The 22,056-nt window shown below is 37.1% G+C and overlaps 1 protein-coding gene across 1 annotated transcript in view; it reads left to right on the plus strand.

Moving 5' to 3' along the window:
* The window catches only part of MTDH (metadherin), a 66,307-nt gene that overhangs the window by 23,985 nt on the left and 20,266 nt on the right, over positions 1 to 22,056 (plus strand). The window contains exons 3-6 of the mRNA XM_006900355.1: positions 11,868 to 11,952; positions 12,635 to 12,811; positions 14,223 to 14,288; positions 15,480 to 15,716. Coding sequence (XP_006900417.1) covers positions 11,868 to 11,952; positions 12,635 to 12,811; positions 14,223 to 14,288; positions 15,480 to 15,716 — 565 coding nt within the window. The remainder of the gene's footprint in view (positions 1 to 11,867; positions 11,953 to 12,634; positions 12,812 to 14,222; positions 14,289 to 15,479; positions 15,717 to 22,056) is intronic.

The raw sequence follows: 22,056 nt of genomic DNA on the forward strand, positions 1-22,056 counted from the left end.
CTCCTGTGATGACAGAAATACCCAGTTACATCTCTCTTTTAGACGGTTCTCTCCCTCCTCTGTTTCAGTGCAGTATACATTATTGAACCCATCTTACTCATTCTCTCCCCAACCCCAAGGACAGTCCCATTCTACAACAGTAGCATCATGTAATATTTGTCCTTTTGTGACTGGGAGTTGCTGTGGTTTTTGATGCTTGCAATTTCAAAATACATTTGAAGGATATAGTTCACCTCCTGTAGCCTGATAGAATTGGTCTAGGGCCAAGATAGCAATGGGTATGATGGCTTAAAATAAAGGATAGTTGTGGGAAAGAATGAAATTGATGTTTGACTTTGCCTTTGGCAGATAAATATTAAATGACCTGCGTAAACAAAGAAATGTATAATTTAGAGATTGTGACTTCACAAGTGAATAATCTATACTCTTCCTACCTAATGTTTCCGTGTTTGGGGACTTTTCCTCCATTGTTGTTAAGTGCTATCAAGTCATGTCTGGCTCCTAATGACCCTGTGTTTAACAAAACTAAAATAAGCACTGCCATCTTCACAACCTCTGCTGTGCCTGTTGCTGCATATTTTGAATGCTTTCCAACGTGAAGACCTCATCATCCAGCTCTGCATTAATGGTCCACTGCTATTCAAAGGATTTTTGATGGTCCATTATTTCAGAAGTGAATTGCCAGGCCTGTTGCCGAGTCTTTACCGGGAAGTTCTGCTGAAACTCATTCACCATGAGTGGCCCTACTAGTATTTGAAATACCAGAGGTTGTAGCTTCTAGCATAACAGTAGCCCTCCAGCAAACTAACAGGAAGGTGGTGGTTTCCTCCATTAGGTACCTGTTTCCACTCAGTAAAAGATTATGAAAAATGTGTAGTTGGAAAATGGAATTATCATTAGTTTCTATTTGATTCCTTGTGGCTCATGTTTCAGGCAAACAATCAGCCTAGAAGATGAACAGTAACACCTATCAGCCATTAAAAGATTAAAGGGCAGCACTTACTGAGAAACAAAGCTCAGAAGGCAGGAAGGAGTAGGAAAGCAGGGAGAGTAGAAGCAGTTCATGGGGGGAGAAGAATGCAGTTACATTGTGGGAGCTGTGGTCAGTGTCACAAATTAAAATGTGTATGAGTTATTGAATGGAAGGCCCAACTTGTTCATCCTGAAATTATTTGTAGGAAATAATTGTTAACAATTGACATTTGTTAATTATCTAAATAATACGACAGAGCCTGTGCAAAATCATGGAGACGTAGTTATGCATTCAAGTGCTCAGCTGCTCTGTGGGATAAAGTTAGTCTCCTTTTTATAAAACGAAATCTTTACAGCCTTGCAAACCCTATGAGCTGGTTCTACTCTGTCCTGTGGGGTAGCTATGAGTCAGAATTAACAGCAGTTGATTTGGCGGGTACATGGTGGAGTATTGCGGGTTTTTTATTAATATGCTTCCATATTTTTTTATAAAAAATATTAAATACAGACGTTAAAGCACCCAACAGTTAACTGAAAGGACAACAGTTCTAACCTCCTACCTACTTACTGCATGCAAGAAAGAAGTGATAATCTCTATCAGATTACTTACATTGGGGACCCTATGGAGCAGTTCTTTACCCTCTAGGATGCTGTAAGACATAATCTACTTGAGAGCAGTTCCATTTGGTTGTTGTATTTTGTTTTTCCCCAGCTCTGGTGGCATAGTTGGTAGTGAGTTGTACTACTAACCTAAAGGCTGCTTGTCTCTGACAGTTCTAATCCACCAGCAGCTCTTTGGGAAAAAGATGGGCAGTCTCCTCCTCCTTGCTATTTACAGCCTTGGAGAGCTGATGGGGGGGTCCCTATGAGTTGGAACCAGCTGTACGGCATTGAGTTAGTTTGTGCTAGATGTACTTATACACATGTATATAGAAAAAAGTTTATCCCCCTAAGAGCTCAGAGAAGATAGTGTTATCTAGCTTACAGATAAGAAACCTGGAGCTTCTGAAGTTACCTAAGTTGTAGCAAGTATGGTTAGTTCTGACTAAACACGTCTAATTTCAGTCAGTGCTTTTGACTTCACTGCATTATTTTTGATCTTCTTAAAAGCTATTCACTCATGTGCATTTCTGAATTAGGATTTTAACTCAGATTATTCCATCCCAAAAGATGTTGCCAAGTACAAAGCTACTACCATTAGTTTGTTACATCTTTGGTTTTTTAATATTTATTTTTCTTTCTGCTTAATAATTACTACTATATAGTTCATGGTTGGTGGGGTGTTTGTGTGTTGCTTTCCTGCATGTATTTGTGAGTTTTAAACATGTTTAGACTATCTTTCTTTATAAGCAGACATATCTTAAATCTCCTTAATGCACCTCCGTATTCATTATCATGTCTTTGTTTTTCATCTTAAAACCACCTTCTGGACACTTTCTAAGATATAATTTCCTGCCCTCATAATCACACTGTAAGCGAGTAAGCCTCACTTTTAGAAACAATGTATGGAGAAGTTCGAGATCTTCTGTCTTCAAAACAGACTAAACTACCATAGTTTTCTTTTTCTTTTTCTTTTTTTTTTATAGTTTTCTAAATCTTTATTTGAATATGCAGGTCAGTTCCCGTTTGGTACTGTTCTCTCAGTAATTTCACTTAGGACCATTAGACAGGTTGAATGCATTGTGCATTCATAAGCTCATGGGAATAAAGAGAAATATAAGATGTACTTGTCCCATAGACACAGAGGTTAACCTAGTTAAGGAAGCACAAGAAAAGATACCTAGTAACAAAGTATTAAGTGCCACATAGTCAGAGGATAAATTATCCTACTTAAGTCATCTAAAGCAATTGACTTAATTAGACTATTAACTAGGCGTGATATTTCAGAGAGAGCAAAAGTTGAACATGTATGTATGTTCGGGTGAAACAGACATATTCAGATATTTTTGAGATAAAGCCCTAGACCAGCTTAACTGGTCAGTTTGGGTATGTTGCATAAATCTCTTAAACTGGCAGCAGCATTTACACTAAACTTCTGTCTTATGTCTATGAGAAATAAAACAAAAAAATATTAACTTAGTCATCATCAGGTTATGCCAGTGGAGTTGACAGTTTTACTAATTAAAAGTACAGTGGGGCTCTGGTGACCTAGCAATAAGCAGCTGTTTGTACTGCAGTCCCAAAGATATGCAATTCAGATCCACCAGCTGCACTGTGTTACTGCCTCTGAAAACCTGCTGAAGGATCTGTCAACTGTGGGTCAGTTCTGACTAGACGACATACATCAGCAATAGTTAAAAGTACAGATAATCCTTTGGGATTTTACAGTGTTACACAGTGTACAGAATATTTTTATATTAATCCTGATGGGAAGAATATTGAAAATTTTCTCTTTACTTGGTGTATTTAGAAGAGGTAGTGGTACTAGGGATATTATAGCTAATGTTAGATGGATCTTGGCAGAGAGTACCAGAGGAATGTCTGCCTGTGCTTCATGAACTGTGCAAAGGCTTTAGACTGTGTGGATCATAACAAGCTTTGGCTAACTCTGAGAAGAATAGGAATTCCGGAACATTTGATTGTGTTTATGCAAAACCTATACTTGGACCAAGAGGCAGTTGTCAGAACAGAGCAAGAAGACACTGCATGGTTCAAAATTGGGAAGGGGGCCCACCAGGGGGGTATTCTGCTATACCTCAGGGGGGTATTCTGCTATACCTCAGGGGGGTATAGCAGTTCATCCAGGACGCTTGGCTGTACGAGGAGGAATGTGGCACCAGGATTGGTGGAAGATCCATCAACAACCTGTGTTATGCAGATGACACAACCCTGCTTGCTGAAAATGAAGAGGACCTGAAAGCTGAAGAAGGTTGAGGACTGCAGCCTTCAATATGGATTGAAGCTCAATATCAAGAAAATATAAAGATTCTCACCACTAGGCCAATTGGCAGCATCAATATGGATGGTGAAGAGATTGAGATTGTTAGCAGTTTTCATTTTCTTGGTTCCACAGTCAGCCCTCTTGGTACCAGTAGACAGGAAATCAAGAGATGAATTGCATTGGAAAAGGAACCTCTCCAGAGTCGTGAAGAGCAATGATGTCAGTCTAGAGACTAAGGTGTACCTGATCCAGGTTATAGTCTTCACAGTTGCGTGCTATGCGTCGGAGAACTGGACAGTGGTGAGGGATGAAAGAGAATTGATGCCTCTGAGCTGTGGTGTTGAATATACTGTGGACTGCTAAGAAAACAAACAGGTTTGGCCTGGAGAGGGTGAAACCGGACTGCTCCTTGGAGGCAGGGATTCTGAAGCTGCATCTGACATTCTTTGGACATGTTGCAAGGAGGGATCAGTCCTTGGAGAGGGACATCATGTTTGGGAGAGTGGAGGGACAGTGCAGAAGAGGAAGACCCTCGATGAGATCGATTCAGTGATTGGGTAGTGGGAGTAGGCGTGTCGCAGACAATGAGGTTGGCACAGGATAGAGCAGGGTTTAGGGCTCTTGTACATAGGGTGGCTATGAGTCACAAGTGACTCTATAGCACATAACAACAACAAAATAGCTCAGTAAAGAATTTAGTGAACTCCCCCATCACATTGCCAGTAATGGCCTGTCAAGCAGTTCTCAAAGTGTAGTCTAGTCTAGTCTAGTCTCTGAACCCCTGGGAAGAGATCCATAGGACTCTTTATAGGATCTTTGAAAGCAAAACTATTTCCCAATAATTAAGGCATTGTTTGCCTGATATTTGTACCAGTGTTACAGAAGTAAGAGTAGACAAAACTGCTGGTCCCTTACTGCAAATCAAGGCAGTGGCACCAAATCACTAGTAGTCATTTTAGTCTTCACTGCTATTCACTTAGAGGTTTTTTTAAAAAACTGCTGGTTTTGCTTGATGAAGCAGTAAAAACACCACTTCTTGAATTTATACTTTTAAAATACTTTTGTGGTGAATGACAAATGTGCATAAAGATGCTGTATATTGAACAATAGAATTCACAAAACACTAGTGTGATTTAATTGGAAGCTGAACTGTCTATTTCTTGTTAGCTTTATTTTTACACAGCTAATAGTTCACTTGATATTTCATAGACATTTTCTCAGAAATGACCAAAATTATCCTGCCACTTCAGGAAAAACAACTGATAGTATTTGTTGCAAATGATGAAATGATTGACTGACAAATGAAAACTAGAATTTTGGAAAACTAGTGTCTCTACCAACAACTCAAAAACTTCTGATGAGAATAGTTGTTATATTAACCAGTGTAAATTTTTTTTTTAAAAAAAAATTATATAATGAAATTTGTTACCATTTAGAGGAGCAACCACTATGGAAGGCAATATGGTGCTTTTTCAAAAAGTTGCAAACAGAAATATCATTTGACCCAGCAGTTCCACTACTGAGAATAAAGAAACCATAACCACCACCCAAGCACATATATGCACAACCATGTTTAACGCGGCTTTGTTCACAATTGCAAGGAGTTGGAAACAACCCAGGTGCCCATCAACAAACGAATGGATAGAGAAGCCGTGGTATATTCTCACAATGGAATACTACACTGCATTGAAAAACAAGGAACTCATGCAATATTATTCAAAATGGGTGAGCCTGGAGGACATTATGCTGAGTGAAATATCTCAGTCGTAAAAGGATAAATATTGCATGGTGCCACTGCTGTAAAATGAGACTGATATCGGGGTTGGGGTAAGACAGAAAAACTGGATAAATTGTGTATACTGCACTGAAACAGATAGGGGAAAGAATCATTTAAAAGCGATGTATGATAGGGTATTATGGTTATCACGAGTCCACAATTAAGGTTGCATAGTGGGATGTACTTGGGGCGGGGGGTGGGGGGGATTGTGTACCAGGGAGGGAGTGTTTCTTTTAGTTTTCAAAGAGAGGAGCAAACTGGGGTTTGGGGGAGGGCTGGGCAGGGAGAGAAGTGCAGCATGAATAAATGGAAATCCAAAATCTCTGTAAATGTTCATTAAAAATATTTAAAAAAAAAATTATATAATGAAATATGTTACCATTTAGAGGACTTGTGTAACTTACTTAGCCAGTATTTTTTTTAATGTTTTTGAATGGTTAATGTTTATAAAATAATGGAGTTTAAAAAATCCATTCACAATGCAAAATAGACCAATGGCTTTTACTATAGTAAGAGTTCAGAAAGTTGGCTAGCAGAGTTTCAGATTCCACATTCTAACTAATGTTAAGAAATTAACACTTAACTGTTTCATAAACCTTTCATATCTTTTAATTGTTCTTAGGATTTCTACAGACCTTTCTACATGACCTGAAAGGCCTTGTATTGGTTCTGGTTTCATCACTTATGTTCACCTTGTGTAAGCTCCAGGAACTTGGATTTACTTTTTTTTTTTTTTTTTTAACAGAATTTACTTAAGTGTATGAGTTAGTGTATTTATAGAGTTGTGCAGCCGTCACACAATATCATTTTAGACCCTTTTTCTCATCTCAAAAAGAAATTTCATGCCCATTAGCAGTTAGTTCACCTAGAACCTGGCAACTGCTAATCTTCGGTGTATTACCAAGGAATAGCCACAGTTGTCTGAAAATGCTATTAAAATAATTACGATCAAAATAATTTTTTACTCATGGTAACCTTATAAGACAGACAGAAAAGAATAGTTTCCATGGCTGTAATTTTTTTTTTTTTTAAAAAAAGGCAAAACACTTCAAAATAAAACACTATTATGGCTTGAAAATTAAAAAAATAGGAGGCAAAACACCACACAGCAGGGATTTAGTGGATTGGTGCTCAAAACTCATTGCTGTCAAGTCAGAACGGACACATAGCTGACAACCCTCACCCCTGTGGGTTTTTGGAGCCTATAAATCACACGGGGAGAGATTAGCCATCTTCCTTCTGCAGAGCCACTGGTAGCTTGGAACTGCCTGCCACCTCTAGTTTAGGTTAGCTGCTCAGCAATCCACCAGAACTTCTTAGGGGGTTCATGAGCCAGTATGGTTCTTTAACTGTTTTTTGAGACTGTACACAGCAAAGTAGATAGCTTATCCAATCATTTTCCTTTTCTGAGTTCCTTCCCAATTAACATAAAATGACTGCTCCATAAGGTTCCTATCTGATCATTCCTTATTATTGTGACTTTGATTCCAGACATTTGGGGTTGTTTTGTGTTTGTTTGTTTGGTTGGTTGGTTGTTTTAATTATTATTCATTTTAATGAAAGCTTACAGAGACTTTGGATTTCCATTCATTCATTGTTGTCCTTTTCTCCCTGCCCACTCCTTCCCCAGCTCCCTCTTCTCTTTGAAAAGTAAAAGAAAAATTCTTTCCTTGTTACACAGTCTCTCCCTCCACATCCATTCCATTATTCATCCTTCATTCTTGACTCCTGTCATGACAATAATACCTAATCATAGATCCGTTTTAAACATCTCTCTCCCTCATTTGTTAATGCAATATGCATATTTTATCCCATCTTTCTCAGTCTCCCCCAACCCCCATTGTCAGTCCTGTTTTACAATAGTGGCATTATGCAGTATTTGTCCTTTTGTGACTGAGATATTTCACTCAGTATAATGTCCTCCAGGGTCACCCATTTTGAATAATATTGTATGAGTTCTTTGTTTTTCAAAGTAGCATAGTATTCCATTGTGTGAATATACCACAGCTTCTGTATCCATTTGTTTGTTGATGGGCACTTAGGTTGTTTCCAACGCTTTGCTATTGTGAACAAAGCCGTGATAACCATGGTGTGCATATATGTGCTTGGGCGGTGGTTATGGTTTCTTTAAGGTATATTCCCAGTAGTGGAATTCTGGGTCAAATGATATTTCTGTTTCCAACTTTTTGAGAAAGCACCATATTGCCTTCCATAGTGGTCGCACCATTTTACACTCCCACAAACAGTGAATAAGAGTTCCAGTTTCTCCATAATCTCGCCAGCATTTGTTGTTTGCTGTTCTGTTAAATTTTTCTATTGTTACTGGGGTGAAATGATCTCATAGTTGTTTTAATCCCAGACTTTCTTTACTAGTTAAAAACTAAATTATTGTTTGGTTTTAGAAAGACTTCAGGAGATTTTTTTTTTTTTAATTTACGTTTTAAAAATTATCTTAAGGCAGTAGAGTCAATGGTTCATCCAGCTTTTGTAGTTCAAAAAAAGTCTAGAAAAACAGACATTCGGAGGGCGGGGGAAGAACAAACTGGGGAAGAGGGTAGAGAGAATGGTACAGCAATGAAGGAATGAAAACCCAAAATCCTTGTAAATGTTCATTAATACTAATAAAATTTAATTAAAAAAACCAAAGTATATGAAATGGGGAAAAAAAAAGTCTAGAGTCTGAAAAATTAAAATGATCTTTCCTTTGCTAGTTACATATCTGTATACTAGATTATCTTCAAATTTTAATCAAAATCAGTTATCATGATAGAATAAATTTGAAAGCAAATTTGCAAAAACATAAAGCATGCTGTTCTTCTCACTAAGCTTTTTAATTTGTTTTACAAAATACTGTTAGTTATATTTGTGTTCATTGTCTAGTTGAGTATGACCTATAATGACCCCATGAACAGCAGATCTGACCATGTCCTATCCTATGCCATCTTCACACTTCCTGACACCCGAAAGTCCGGACACACCAAAAAGCTCTGTGTCTCAGAGAAAATGCTACCAGGTAACTCCTCCTCGGAGGCAAACATTGTGAAGCTTCATCTCCTACTTTGGACATGTTGCTAGGCAAGGCTGTTCCTCACAGAGTGACATTATGTTTGGAAAGGTGGAGGGATGGGAAAGAGAGGAAGATTCCCCCCCCCCCAAAAAGAGGAATTGACAGAGATGGCAGCAATGGGCTTGAGTATGTTGGAGATGATTAGGATGGCACAGGATAAGGCAGAGTTGAGCTCTTGTTCATATGGTCACTGTGAGTCATACTTGACTTGATGGCACCTAACAACATTACGTAAATAATTTAAATTTGTAACATGATAAATATTAATAGCTGTAATCCATATAACTAGAGATTCTTTGAACTCCTTAATATATGTAGAGTGTCAAAGATTCCCATAACCAAGAAATAAAGTATTACTGTCTGCAGGATCAGGGCTTACCAGTCAAAAGATAAAATAATTCAGAAGCAATACTGATTAACTCCCACACGATTCAGATCAGGTTGTGGCAAAGTGGCAGGTATCTTGGACTCTGAGCAAGTTTATAGACATTAATATTTTAACTTTTATCATAGGGTCGCTGTGAGTCACGATTCAACAGCACTTAACAACAACTATTTTAAAGCACTAAATGCAGAATACTTCTTAGTCTCACCCTAAATTATTCCATTATTTCTAGTTTCTGTAGACAGTTATTGTCCAGTATGATAACTGTTTGAATATGACTAGTCCAGACTGAGACTGCTGTAAATGCACACTATAGTTTAAAGATTTCATTTACATTTTTAATTTTTATGTTAAAAATTAAAATACACTCGATATATTTGATTTAATATATTAAAATTGTCATTTCTTTTAATTTTTTAAAATGTGTTTACTCATTGCTGTTGAGTCAGAAGTGACGTATAGCTGATCCCCCAGCGGGTTTTAGGGTGTAAATTGTATGGGAGCAGATAGTCTCTCTCGTTGGTTTGAATCCACCAGAGTGGTGTGGCCTTTGTGTTAGTAGCACAACCCCCTAAATGAGAGGGTGTTTGCTAGACAATGTTAACTTATACCTGTGGATTGCATCCTGTTTTTACAGGACAGCACTGCTCTACACCAGGGTTGGCAAATTGAGGCCAAGAACATCTGGCCTAGTCCTTGGAGAAGGGCATCATGCTTGGAAGCACATGCTTGGGTCAACACAGGAGAGGAAATGCCTGAATGAGATAGATGGGTGAATTGACACAGTGACTGTGGCAATGGGAGCAGATGTATCAAGAGAAGGTGGGGTTGGCTCAGGATACAGCAGGTTGAGAGCCCTGGTTCATAGGGTCACTTTGAGTCTAGTGGACTCAGTGGCACATAGTAAAAAATCTGACCCAAATATTCAGACATCTGTTTTTGTAAATTACTTTTTATTGGAACATCCCTTCATTTACATAATGCTTACAGAATTGTGTGTGGTTTCTGCAAAGAGCACAATCCACAAAGCCTAGAATACTTACTCACTAGGTCTCTACAGGAATAGTTTTTGACCCTTACGTTACTTTTTTCCCCCTCTCTTTTCTTTCCACTAGACTTTAAATTATAGGTGTCAATGGGTATCTTACAAATGAATACAGTAGACACAGAGACAGATATGAAAGAGAAGTAGGGGGTGACTACTAAGGGGTATGGTGCTTCATTTGGGGATGATACAGATAAGGGATTAGATAAAAATGAAATTTAGTACAACTTTGAATGTGGTCCTTTTGAGTGTTTTTTTTTTAAATGTTTTAAAAACCCCAGATAGTAGAAACCATTTCCCGCGCGCGCGCGTGTGTGTGTGTGTGTGTGTGTGTGTGTGTGTGTGTGTGTGCACTTCATGAGAGGACATATTTTGGTATGTGGATAAGACCTCCATTTTAAAATTTTTTTTTAAAGATTAATTTGAACTTAATTTGGTAGATAAAAAACAATGTACTTTAAACATGATATACATGTTAATGATGAGAACATGAAAAGAAACAAGTATGCAAATTGTTGTTGTGTACTGTCAAGTTGTGACAGACTCATAGCTGACCCTCCTGCGGATTTTCAAAGACGGTAAATGGGAAGGATTACCTGTCTTTCTCCCTCAAAGCAGCTAGGAGATTGAAACCAAATGCCTTTGGGTTGGCAGAGTAACTCCTTACAACTAAACCACCAGCACTCGCTGCATATGAATAGAGACCAAGGAAGAAAAACTTTTTCTTTTTTTTGAAGAAAAACTTTAAAAATAAATTTTTTTCACATATACTCATTGTCAGAGACTGGCTTTTAAAAATGGCTTTTTGAGGAAGTCATGTCTTGTGAAGTGTTTGAAAGTTGTTCATTGGTAGGAAAGACTGTCTTCTATAGCTTATGCCCTGAAAACTTATACGAATGCTTATAGTCAATATATAATCTCTTTGTTATAAATGTAAATTTCTGCTAGTGCCCAGTAATATACGCTTAACTAATCTCAGCAGATAATTAAATAGATGAATACAAAGTATAAATAAAAATACTATTTTGTGAATGTTAATGTTTTCTCCTTGAAACACTGAACTAAATGTAGAAATCTTGGTAAGCCATTTAGAGGAGGAAAGAGTTTACGGTTTTTATAATTTATAGGGACTTGGATGGCCATCCCAGAATGCCAGTATCTTTTGTCTACAAGGCGAGGTTATTTTTTTCACAATGCTTAGACACTGCTTAAATTATTAACTGTCTTGTACAGTTGACTCATACCTTTATTTTACGAAAGATATGCCAGCTAACAGTCTGCTTTCTGCAAATCCGAAAATCCATAATCAGTATAGTACTTTCTTTCTCAACACAAGCAGTACATTTTTATTGCTCTGAAAACACTTTCTTGTAATATTTATTAGGATGTAAATTAAGATAGGATGGTGGTTAAGGGCACATACTTTGCATGGAATGCTATCTCTTTTTATCATTTTGGTTTCTATTATTTAGTAATATATGTAATCTAGACATCTCTTTATCTCTAAATGAAAATGCTAATTTTCCCAAGAAGTTTTTTTTAAGGACTAAATAAGAAAATGAATGTATTTAGTGCAGAGTAACCACTCAGTAAATGATATTATTGCCATTTAACATGTTACATTTTTAAAAATAAGTTCTTTTGGTTGTCAGCATCATACATTTCAGCATGTATTTTACTGACTCTTACCTTTTCAAACAACATAATGAAGTATTAAGTAACATTCTATTTGACTTTCAGACAAAGAAAAATAAGAAGAAATCAAAGTCAGATGCTAAAGCAGTGCAAAACAGTTCACGCCATGATGGAAAGGAAGTTGATGAAGGTACTTGAGCAAGGGAAAGGAATATACAAAAAACCTTTTTCCCTTACAAAAGTGTGTTCTATAAAAAGCTGAATTTCTTTCTCTTTTTGTACTACAACTCTTCTTTTTTAATAACTACAGATTTTAATGTACACATATGTAACATTGTTAGGAAACACTTTTTGCTGTCTGCATTATTAAAGATCCAGTAGTATTTTTCTGAAGTGGAAACTACCTTGAAATACCTCGTTCAATATCTTTAGTCATTTAAAAGCTAGATATTTTGATTGTTTGCTAAAAATATGGTTTGGGTTTTCCTTTCCATTATTCTTAAATACACAGTTCCTAGAAGGCCATGTACAAAATTCCATAACCATTTATTGTCATCACCTAAATAAACTTATTTAGTGGTGATTCTATGTAACATTCTCCTGTTACTTTTACCCAGAAAAATATATAAAATTCTTTATACCTATCACTTTTCTAAACCATAATTGAGCATTGATAAAATTAGTAATGAGTTCTTTTAATAAACAAGAAAATGAGAGTAGAATAAACTTTTAGGATAAATTAATTAACACTCTTTGAATATTGGCATAACTAAATATGTCATGGTATTTTGTGTGCCCCAACCCCATTTTCCTCCCAATTATTTTTCCCCCTCTCTTACCTTAATACCATTTTTTTTCTGGGGCTATGTCAGGAGCCTGGGAAACTAAAATTAGTCACAGAGAGAAACGACAGCAGCGTAAGCGTGATAAGGTGCTGACTGATTCTGGTTCATTGGATTCAACTATCCCTGGGATAGAAAATACCATCACAGTTACCACCGAGCAACTTACAACTGCATCATTTCCTGTTGGTTCCAAGAAGAATAAAGGTATATTAGTGGAACATAAGAATGATACAAATCAAATTTCCTTTTAATCAGATGTACAGAATATCATTACATCAAAATCTGACTACTTTAAACTGCTTCTATCATTGTGCTGATATACCCTTCTTCATGAAAGTTTTGTGAACCATGCATTTGATTTAGCTCATATTAACAATGTTACTTGTTACATCTTGCCTAGTGAATGGCCTTTTAAATTGAAACTTGCCTTTTGCCTTGAGTCACATGATGTTGGCACTTTTCCTCATGTGTATTGCTTTGCCCTAACTCAGTTGTATCTGCATTTCTTAAATTAAGATATTTAAGTGGAGTTACTGATCAACATTCCTCATGGTGGATGCTTTCATTTTAAGAAGTGAACAAGCATGTTAAGATTGATGTGGATACTGTCCGTATTCTTTATCACTCCAGCTTTTTGAGTGTGTTCCCAGGTTTGAAAAACTAGATGGGAACGTCAAGAATTATTGAGAAAGGGAGAGAAAATAATAAATATATTATTCCTTCTACATGCTCAGACTATCCAAAGTGATGACTTCTTAGTAGCTCTTCATTGCCATAATTTTTATGCTTGTTAAGGTCAGTCTGCACAGTGTACGTTTGCCTTAATTTGAGGCATACATTTATCTTCCTGTACCTTTTTATTAATCCTGCAGTTGTCTTCAGGCTCCTTTCTTAGCTTTGTAGTCTTTTATTTTTTCCTTAATGATTTGGTGGACTTTATTGCCATGGTATAGCAATGACTTCTGCTTAATCCATACTCACTGTTACGTACTAGCTATGCTTTAATATTTTTGCCATGCTCACTGTTACGTACTAGCTATGCTTTAATATTTTTGTTGCTAACCCTCTTTCACGGTCTTGTGCATGTCTTCCTTGCTAGTACAGTCCTACATCACGCTGGTTCGTTTTCATACATTGTGATCATTATGCTTTTTAATATCAGAGACATATTATTTTTGTGCTGTAGTATGTATCCTTGCCTCTTGCCATATTTCCTAAGTCCTGGTCCCAAATACTGGCAAAGTGCTTAAGTTCATTTGTTTGCTTCCAGGATTGTTGAAAAAGGCAGCTGATATTGTTGGTGGCAAAGTTGAATCCAATCACAGAGCACAATTCTCTAGTTCCTACTTGAAAGAATCTTATTTGCAACCATAGAACAGCAGGCTATGTATGCTTGGCTGTTAGGCCTTTATTGGCAGAGTATGATAGAGAATTCAATTTCTTAAGGACATAAGAGTGGTTTATGGGTAAACAAATTATTTTCCAGTATAATTTAATATTTGCAAAAGCTGTTTTAGAAACTAAGTAAAATCTAATTTTTATGTTAGTCCTATTTCTTTAAATATACATAGTGGCCTATTTAGCATTAAATAAATTTTATTTCTATTTTAACCAGGTGATTCTCATCTAAATACTCAAGTTAGCAACTATAAGTCTACAAAAGGAGATTCTACACTTCAGGGTGAGAGAAATTACATTATATTTAAATTAAATGGCCTATCAAAATAGAAACTTACATATCTTTTCCCACATGAAAAAAATTATGTAGAAGGAGGGGAAGGGTTTCAAAACTATTTTAAAATAAAACCACAGTCCAGAGATTCCAGAAATTTGGTAAAAAAGGAAAGATGCTTCTACTTTCTGAGAGTCTTTGATATGTTCTTGTTTTGAAATTTTTTTCTTTTGGCTGGTTTGTTGTTTTTCATTAATGGTTTACATGTAATTTTCATTCTGATGCTTACATTCCTTGATCCAACAGAGAAGGATTTTTTTTTTAAATAGGACTTAGTACAGGCATAAATTGAATAAAACATCTCTTTAAGAAAAAAGCCTTGGGACCATTAATCTTTTTAAACTGCTTACATTAAGGAAATATCAAGTGTTTCAAATTTATAGACTAGTCTAACCTTATGTAGTACTTCTCAGATACATAATATCTTTTATTTACTCATTTATGATAAAGATGAAATTAAATATGGTGATATGCCTAACCTGAAAACAGGAATGTCAAACTAAAGTATAAATTCGAAAATAAAAAGCCTTCTTAACTTCAGACTTGTTCTTGGTTGTGTCAGCTTTCTTCAGATCCGTGATTCTCAAGCTTGGCTACATATTCTGGGAAGCTTAAAAAACAACACATGTACATATGCACAACTCCAAAGATTCTAAATTAACCTGAATTCAGGTTCCAGTCTCTGTTTTTTTCTCATGTGATTTTTATGTGTAGCCAAGTTTGGGAATAACTGCCTTATTATACATCGTATAGGTTAATATGTCATGAACAAACGTGTAACTAAGGAGAATGTCTCCATATTCTTAATAAGTGAGTATTCTGAATATATTCAGAGTATATGTTGCTTCCTTGTTTTGCTCTGTTGTACTTCTTTGAGCACGCGCACACACACCCCTAAGGCCAAACCTTCTGTTTTTTACGTTCTCTAAAAAGCATCCATGTTGATTGTGTTACTTTCAGAATTCTGTATTTTTCTTTTTAACATAGTCTATTTTAAGGATGTTAGGGGGGAAAGTCTATTTTAAGGATGTTACGGGGGAAATGAGTAATAAATATAAGCCAAGCAATCATAGAAACTTTCCCTACTTTAATTAAACCATGCATCACATACTAGTTTTAAATCTTAATCTTTTCTTTACATTTCTTCAGGACTAAATGAAAACCTCACTGTAAATGGAGGAGGCTGGAATGAGAAGTCTGTGAAACTCTCCTCACAGATTAGTACAGGTGAGGAGAAGTGGAACTCTGTTTCACCCGCTTCTGCAGGCAAGAGGAAAACTGAGCCAGCTCCTTGGGGTCAAGACACTGGAGATGCTAATACAAATGGAAAAGACTGGGGAAGGAGTTGGAATGACCGTTCAATATTTTCTGGCATTGGTAAGAACTGTTAGAAAAGTTTATTTAAAGTTGTTTATCCAGTACAATTAAAAATTTTTCAACAATGGGAGGAAAATATTCCATAGGTACAAAAATTAGTAATACTGTATAGAAATAATAGTAAATAACTCATCTTAGATCTTTCACATGAAAACAAGTAGGAAATACCACTGTATTTTCTTACATGTGGTGTATAGTTTATGAACAGATTATCTGATTGATCTAAACACAGTTCATATGAATAACTAATACACTGAAGTAAAGTTTATAGCATACATTTGTGTAGTATTTTAGTCTGCAGTACTTGTTTATACTGAACTTCCTCTCCGTGTGTATGAAGGGAACAGGGTGGGGGGATTATAGCTAGTTATAAAAAAGAAATTGTGTGTTTAGTGCAGGAAACTGCAAACAAGAGGAGAGGAAAAACTACTATTACCATAATGACCTAAAGATAACTCTTCATTTTTTATATTTCTCAATAAATTTCCCCCCATTCTTCTGTCGGCTCTTCTTTTTAAAAAAATTGAGCATGAACTTACCCGGATATGTATTTTAGGTTCTTTTCCCCCCCTCCATTTACCACTGTAAATCAGACCTTACTCTTTATATATATTTTTATTTGATCTATGTTTACAAACCCCATTGTTTCACTATTTCTGTGTTAATGGGAAAAAAAAATTTCCCCTTTTTCCAGTCTTTGAAATAATGTTGCATTGAATAGCTTTGTTTCTGGGTTATTTCTTTAGGCTAGATTCCTAAGAGTAATATTATTGGGTCAAAAGAAATAGAAATATTTGTAATATTCTTACTACAGTTGGCAAGGTATTTTCTTTGGGTTGTTCTAATTTATATTGTCAGCACCTTTGTGAGTGTCCTATTTATCTTTTGCTCTTCAAAGTTGATTATTATATTTTTAAATCTTCCCTAATTTGATAGGGGGAAAATACACTAATTGTTTGAGTTATGCTTGCCCCAACCCCTACTTCTTGAAACTTTCTCCACTCCATTTCATTTATAAATTGATTTGTCCATTTATCTAGTGACTTTTACTGGTTTTTTTTATTTTGTTATGTGCCGTCAAATCGCCCATGGCTTACAGTGACCCTATGAACCGTACTCTATCCACAGCCAGCTTCACCATCTCTGACATACCTGACAGTATTGCCACAGTCACTGGGTGTCTGAAGAGGAGAAAACAGTATATGGGGGCAAAGGGCCGTGATTGTCTTTCTGAAAGGCCCAGAAGGAGTGAGAATAACACAGCCCCTCACAGCCCCAGAGCAGAAAGCTGATTAGGGAGGCCATAGCCCAGCTCCCTGGTGCTTCTAGAGCCACAGCAGTTGCGTATGACCCAATACAAGTCTAGGCTTTAACCCAGATTCCAAGGCACAGTTCCTCACTTAGACTCTGGTTTCAGTTCAGCAGTTAAATCCAAATCACCCAGCAAGATTTGCTTCCAAGCAAACAAGTATCCTGCAAGTTATAAGTCAGCTGTTCCTTCAAGCATCCAGCGAAAACAGCAAAAACTTTTAACTGTGGCCTTTCTCTGAGAACTCCTCTTAAACCTTGCCAGTTTCTCCACAGCAATTCAATAGCCTCTCCATCACCATCACCAGGGTCTCGGTCCCATTTCCTTCAAGTCTTGCCACCACCCACCACAAGTCTTTCTCCCCTCAGCTCTTTCTGCTCAGTATGGGAATCCACTTTCTCTTATCCTAGTCCCAAAGCTGTTAATGATTTGCAAGACCATGTGTCTGCAGTTAAGGTAGCTGGAGACCAGAGGGGACTAACTATAATGGCCAAAAAAAGGCCACGTTTAGGCTAACACCTCAGTGTGTCAGTCTATCTCGTCTGGGGTCTTCCTCAGCAACAACAAAATTCTAAATTTAATACACTACAGATAACACTTCGCTAAGAAAACCAGTTTTGCTTTAGTTTATTGTTTAGTTTGCATTTTTTTGTTACAGTTTTTTCTTTATTCCTATAGCTGCATGAGAGGATTTATTCTAGAACGCTCTTAAAATTGTATTAGATAAAGCTGTATTTTTCATCACTTTTAAGCTCATAAAGACTCCTACTAATATCTGCAATAAACAAATTTTAGATGATTTATTAATCTTGCTGTTTAAAAAAATCTAACCCAGGGGAGCTCTGGTGGCCTAGTGGCAAGAAGCTGCACTCTAATCCCAGAGGTGCGTGGTTCGAATCCACCAGATGCTCTGCTGGAGAAGGAGGGGCAATCTCCTCCTGTACCAGTCAGATCCAATTTGACCATACATGCACAAAAATAATAAATTTTTAAAAAAAAACCAAAAAACTTAATCACTCTGTACCCTGAATGTTCTTATCTCTCTGTATCGTACCATTTCCAAAGATTCCTTAAGAAGGTAAATATTTGTATAGAGGAAGCACCCCTTAATTCTAAGTTTTGTTTTAAACAGGAAGGAAAAATGCCTATGCTATAAAGCATACTTTCATGTTTAGCAAAAGAAATTGTTACATTTTATGAAATAATGTCAGTTTACTTATAATTATGTAAAATTTTCATTATTATGATTTATTAAATGAGACTTGGCTTAACAATGATACAGATAAAGTTAAATAATTTAGAGTTAATGTCAGCATGGTTTGGGACATTTGTTGAAATAGAAAAGAAACTATACTGAGAGAAAAGATAGATGTCACTGGTCTCATGAAGGTATGTGAACTTGAATGTTCTGTACAAAAAAAGAGAAGTCGATTACCAAACCCTCAAGACGTGGCTAATAAGACCAACACACACTGCCTTTAAGTTGGTTTCATAATGACTCTATAGGACAGACCAGAAATGTCTCCAAAGAGTTTCCAAGTAAATATTTATATTTATTTACTTCTGGACAACTGAGTGGTTGCTGTATCTCAGTATGTATTTAGCATTTTATGGGGGCTTTATATAGGAAAGATTTGTAAGTAAAATATATAATCCTTGAATGCAAAATACTTCTGATGGAAACTCTTAAGAACTTTAATAAAATGTCAGTAGTTGTAGAGAGGCTTCAGGCCTTTTGTTCATAGAATCACTATGAGTTGTGCTCAACTCAAAGGCAATCAACAATTGTCAGATAAAGAATTTTAATGTGTTAAAAGAAGTCTCTTGGAGCTCTGGTGGCCTAGTGGCAAGAAGCCACCCTGCAATCCCAGAGGTACATGGTTTGAATCCACCAGATGCTCTACTAGAGAAGGAGGGACAATCTCCTCCTGTACCAGTCAGATCTGATTTGACGGCACACACACAAAAATAATAAAATTTTTTTTAAAAGAAGAAGTCTCTTGAAAAAATGAAGGCTGTGAAGGTAGCATGGTGTGATGGAATAAGCTTGAGCACTAGTTCAGAGGGCCCTATTCTATCATATACTAGCTTTTACGGACTTCTTGTTTAACCTGTATGAATGTGAGGATTGAGTACAATGAAAGTTCATGCCTAGTCCAGCGTAGTTGTTCAACCATGGTACATAATAGGGTAGTTTGGTAGAGGAGAAATTGCCTTGTTCTTGTGACTGTTCCTTTTGTTTTCTGGCAATTAGCAGGTCACTTAACTGCTGTGAAACTGCCTAGCAGGATTAGAATTGGTTAAGGGGACTCAGCAGCTGTTACTGTCAAGTCTTTAAATATTGTTACCATCATTTTTTAAAATCTCTTCATATCTTTCAAGTTTCATTGCAAATTGAAGTCTCCAAGTGACAATCTTTATTTTGACAGCTGTTTGGTCTAGTATGGATAGGGAACGCATACTTTCAACAGAATTCTGCTTCTTTTACGTTTCTCATACTTTTCTGTTTCTGGTATGTGAAAATCTTTTATTAGTTAACAACAAATGTTTAAATTAATTTTAGTGGTGTTATTAAAAAATAGTATTAAGTACTACTGGTCGACATAAATAGTAGGTACTGTATTTTTGTGCAAATAACTCATGCCTTTTTGGTTTTGGTGCTGTTTTGTTCTATGGGGTATCTTTGAGTTTTGGGGTTTCCTGGGGGTGAGTTTATGGTTTTTTGGTGTTTTTGTGTTTTTTGTGTGTGGTTGGTTGGTTTGTGGGGGGGGGGGGTGTTTTGTTAACTGGGTTTTGGGTGTTTTTTATTTGTTGCTGACTTAAGTTGATGGATGATAAGAAAACTGGATTTAACTATGAAATCAGCAGACATAACATAGCCTAGAAGGAGTCCCAGTAGTATAGTGGGTTTAGTGTTGGCTTGTTAACCAAAAAGTCAGCCATTCATGCAGGAGAAAGATGTGGCAGGCTGCTTCTGTTAAGATTTACCGCTTCAGAATCCAGATGGGACAGTTCTACTCTGTCCCATAAAACTGTTTTGAGTTAGAATTTACCTAACAACAATGAATTTCATATTTAAGTATCATTTAATTATTTCCCTTAAGATAATTCGATAAGGGTTTTTAATTAATTAAAAAATAAATTAATAGGAACAGTTTGGATTTTTATTTTCCTTTTGATTACCAACTTCCAAGAGTGTTCCCTCTGGTGCTGTGGTTGAGATATTTTGAAATCAGAACAGAGCAAGGAAACACTGCATGGTTCAAAATAGGGAAAGGCCAGGGATGTGTCCTGTCTCCATACCTTTTCAACTTGCAGAACAGATTATCCGAGAGACTGGGCTCTATGAGGAGAAGTGTGGCGTCAGGATTGGTCGAAGTTCTATTAACAATCTGCGTTATGCAGATGACACAACCCTGCTTGCTGAAACTGATGAGGACCTGAAATGCTTGCTGCAGAGGGTCAAGGACTGCAGCCTTCATTATAGATTGAAGCTCACTGTCGAAGACAAAGATTCTCACCACTGGACCAACTGGCAGCATCAGGATGAATGGTGAAGAGACTGAAATTGTTAACAGCTTTAGTCTGCTTGGCTCCACGGTCAACACTCTTGGCACCAGTAGCCAGGAAATTAAAAAACGTATTGCAGTGGGCAAGTCTGCTGTTAGGGACCTCTCCAGGGTACTGAAGAGCAATGGTGTCACTCTGGAGAATAAGGTGCGTCTGATATAGGCCATGGTCTTTGCTATCACTTGTTACGCATTAGAGAGTTGGACAATGGCTAAGGAGGATAAGATGCCTTTGAGCTGTGGTGCTGGAGAAGAGTATGGAATGTACCCTGGACTGCCAAGAAAACAAACAGATTTGTCCTAGAGAGGGTTAAATCAGGCTGCTCCTTGGAGGCAAGGATTCTGGGGCTTCGTCTGACATACTTTGGACATGTTGTAAGGAGAGACAGGTCCTTGGAGAGGGACATCATGCATGCGAGTGTTGAGGGACAGCACAGAAGGGGAAGACCCTCAACGAGGTGGATTGATTCAGTGATTGGGGTAATCGGGATGGGTGTGTCAGAGGCAGTGAGATTGGAACAGGATAGAGCAGGGCTTAGGGCTGTTGTACATAGGGTCGCTGTGAGTCGCAAGCAACTCGACAGCACATAACAACAACCAAAAGTTTGGTGATTCTAACCTCCCAGCCACTCTTGAACAATGTAGTGGTCTGCTTCTGTAAAGATTTACAGCCTGGAAAGGGCAACTGTACTCTGTCATGAGCTGGAGTGGTGTGTATAGCATGGTGCATGCTAGCCAAGAGGGCACCTCTTTTTTGTTTGTTTTGCTATTTTATTATTTTTTGTGTGTATACCATCAAATCTGATCTGACTGATACAGGAGGAGATTGTTCCTCCTCCTTCAGCAGAGCATCTGGTGGATTCAAACCGTACACCTCTGGTATTGCAGTACAGCTCCTTGCCACTAGGCCACCAGAGCTCTCTTGAGGGTACCTCTCTTCAGTGATCTGAAAGCACTATCGACTCCTCCCATTAAGTCCCAGAAACCCTGTCAAGGTTCACTGAGTTGGAATGAAATGAACAGCAGTGAGGTTTTGGTTTGATGAGCTGAAACTAGCTCTGTGACAGGGGTTTTTGTTTTTGGTTGAGAGACTGCCATACTCAATCCATGTTCGGTCCAAGACTTCTTGCTCATGACTTACACTCTTATTATACCGTTAAAAATAAAAGTAATATTTTGGGCATATTTTTAAAAATGTAGGCAAAAGATTAAAGAAAATTAGTGGAATGGTATGATTTATCCGTAGCAAAGGAGGACAGGTTAATGAGAAAGATTCATTTCTGGAAATGCCACGAGACGTAGTATAAGAGGGCTCAATGCCAGAATGTTTTTTCTTAAATTTCATCATTTTTATTTGTTGTATGGGTAGGTGGAAACTACAGAACAGTGTCATTGATTTCACATGCAAGCAAGATTCTACTGAAGATCATCCAAAAACGATTAGAACAGCACATCAGCAGAG

The sequence above is a fragment of the Elephantulus edwardii genome, unplaced genomic scaffold (genome assembly GCF_000299155.1).
Source record: "Elephantulus edwardii isolate Elephantulus edwardi_28Jun2011 unplaced genomic scaffold, EleEdw1.0 scaffold00282, whole genome shotgun sequence".
NCBI lineage: Eukaryota > Metazoa > Chordata > Mammalia > Macroscelidea > Macroscelididae > Elephantulus > Elephantulus edwardii.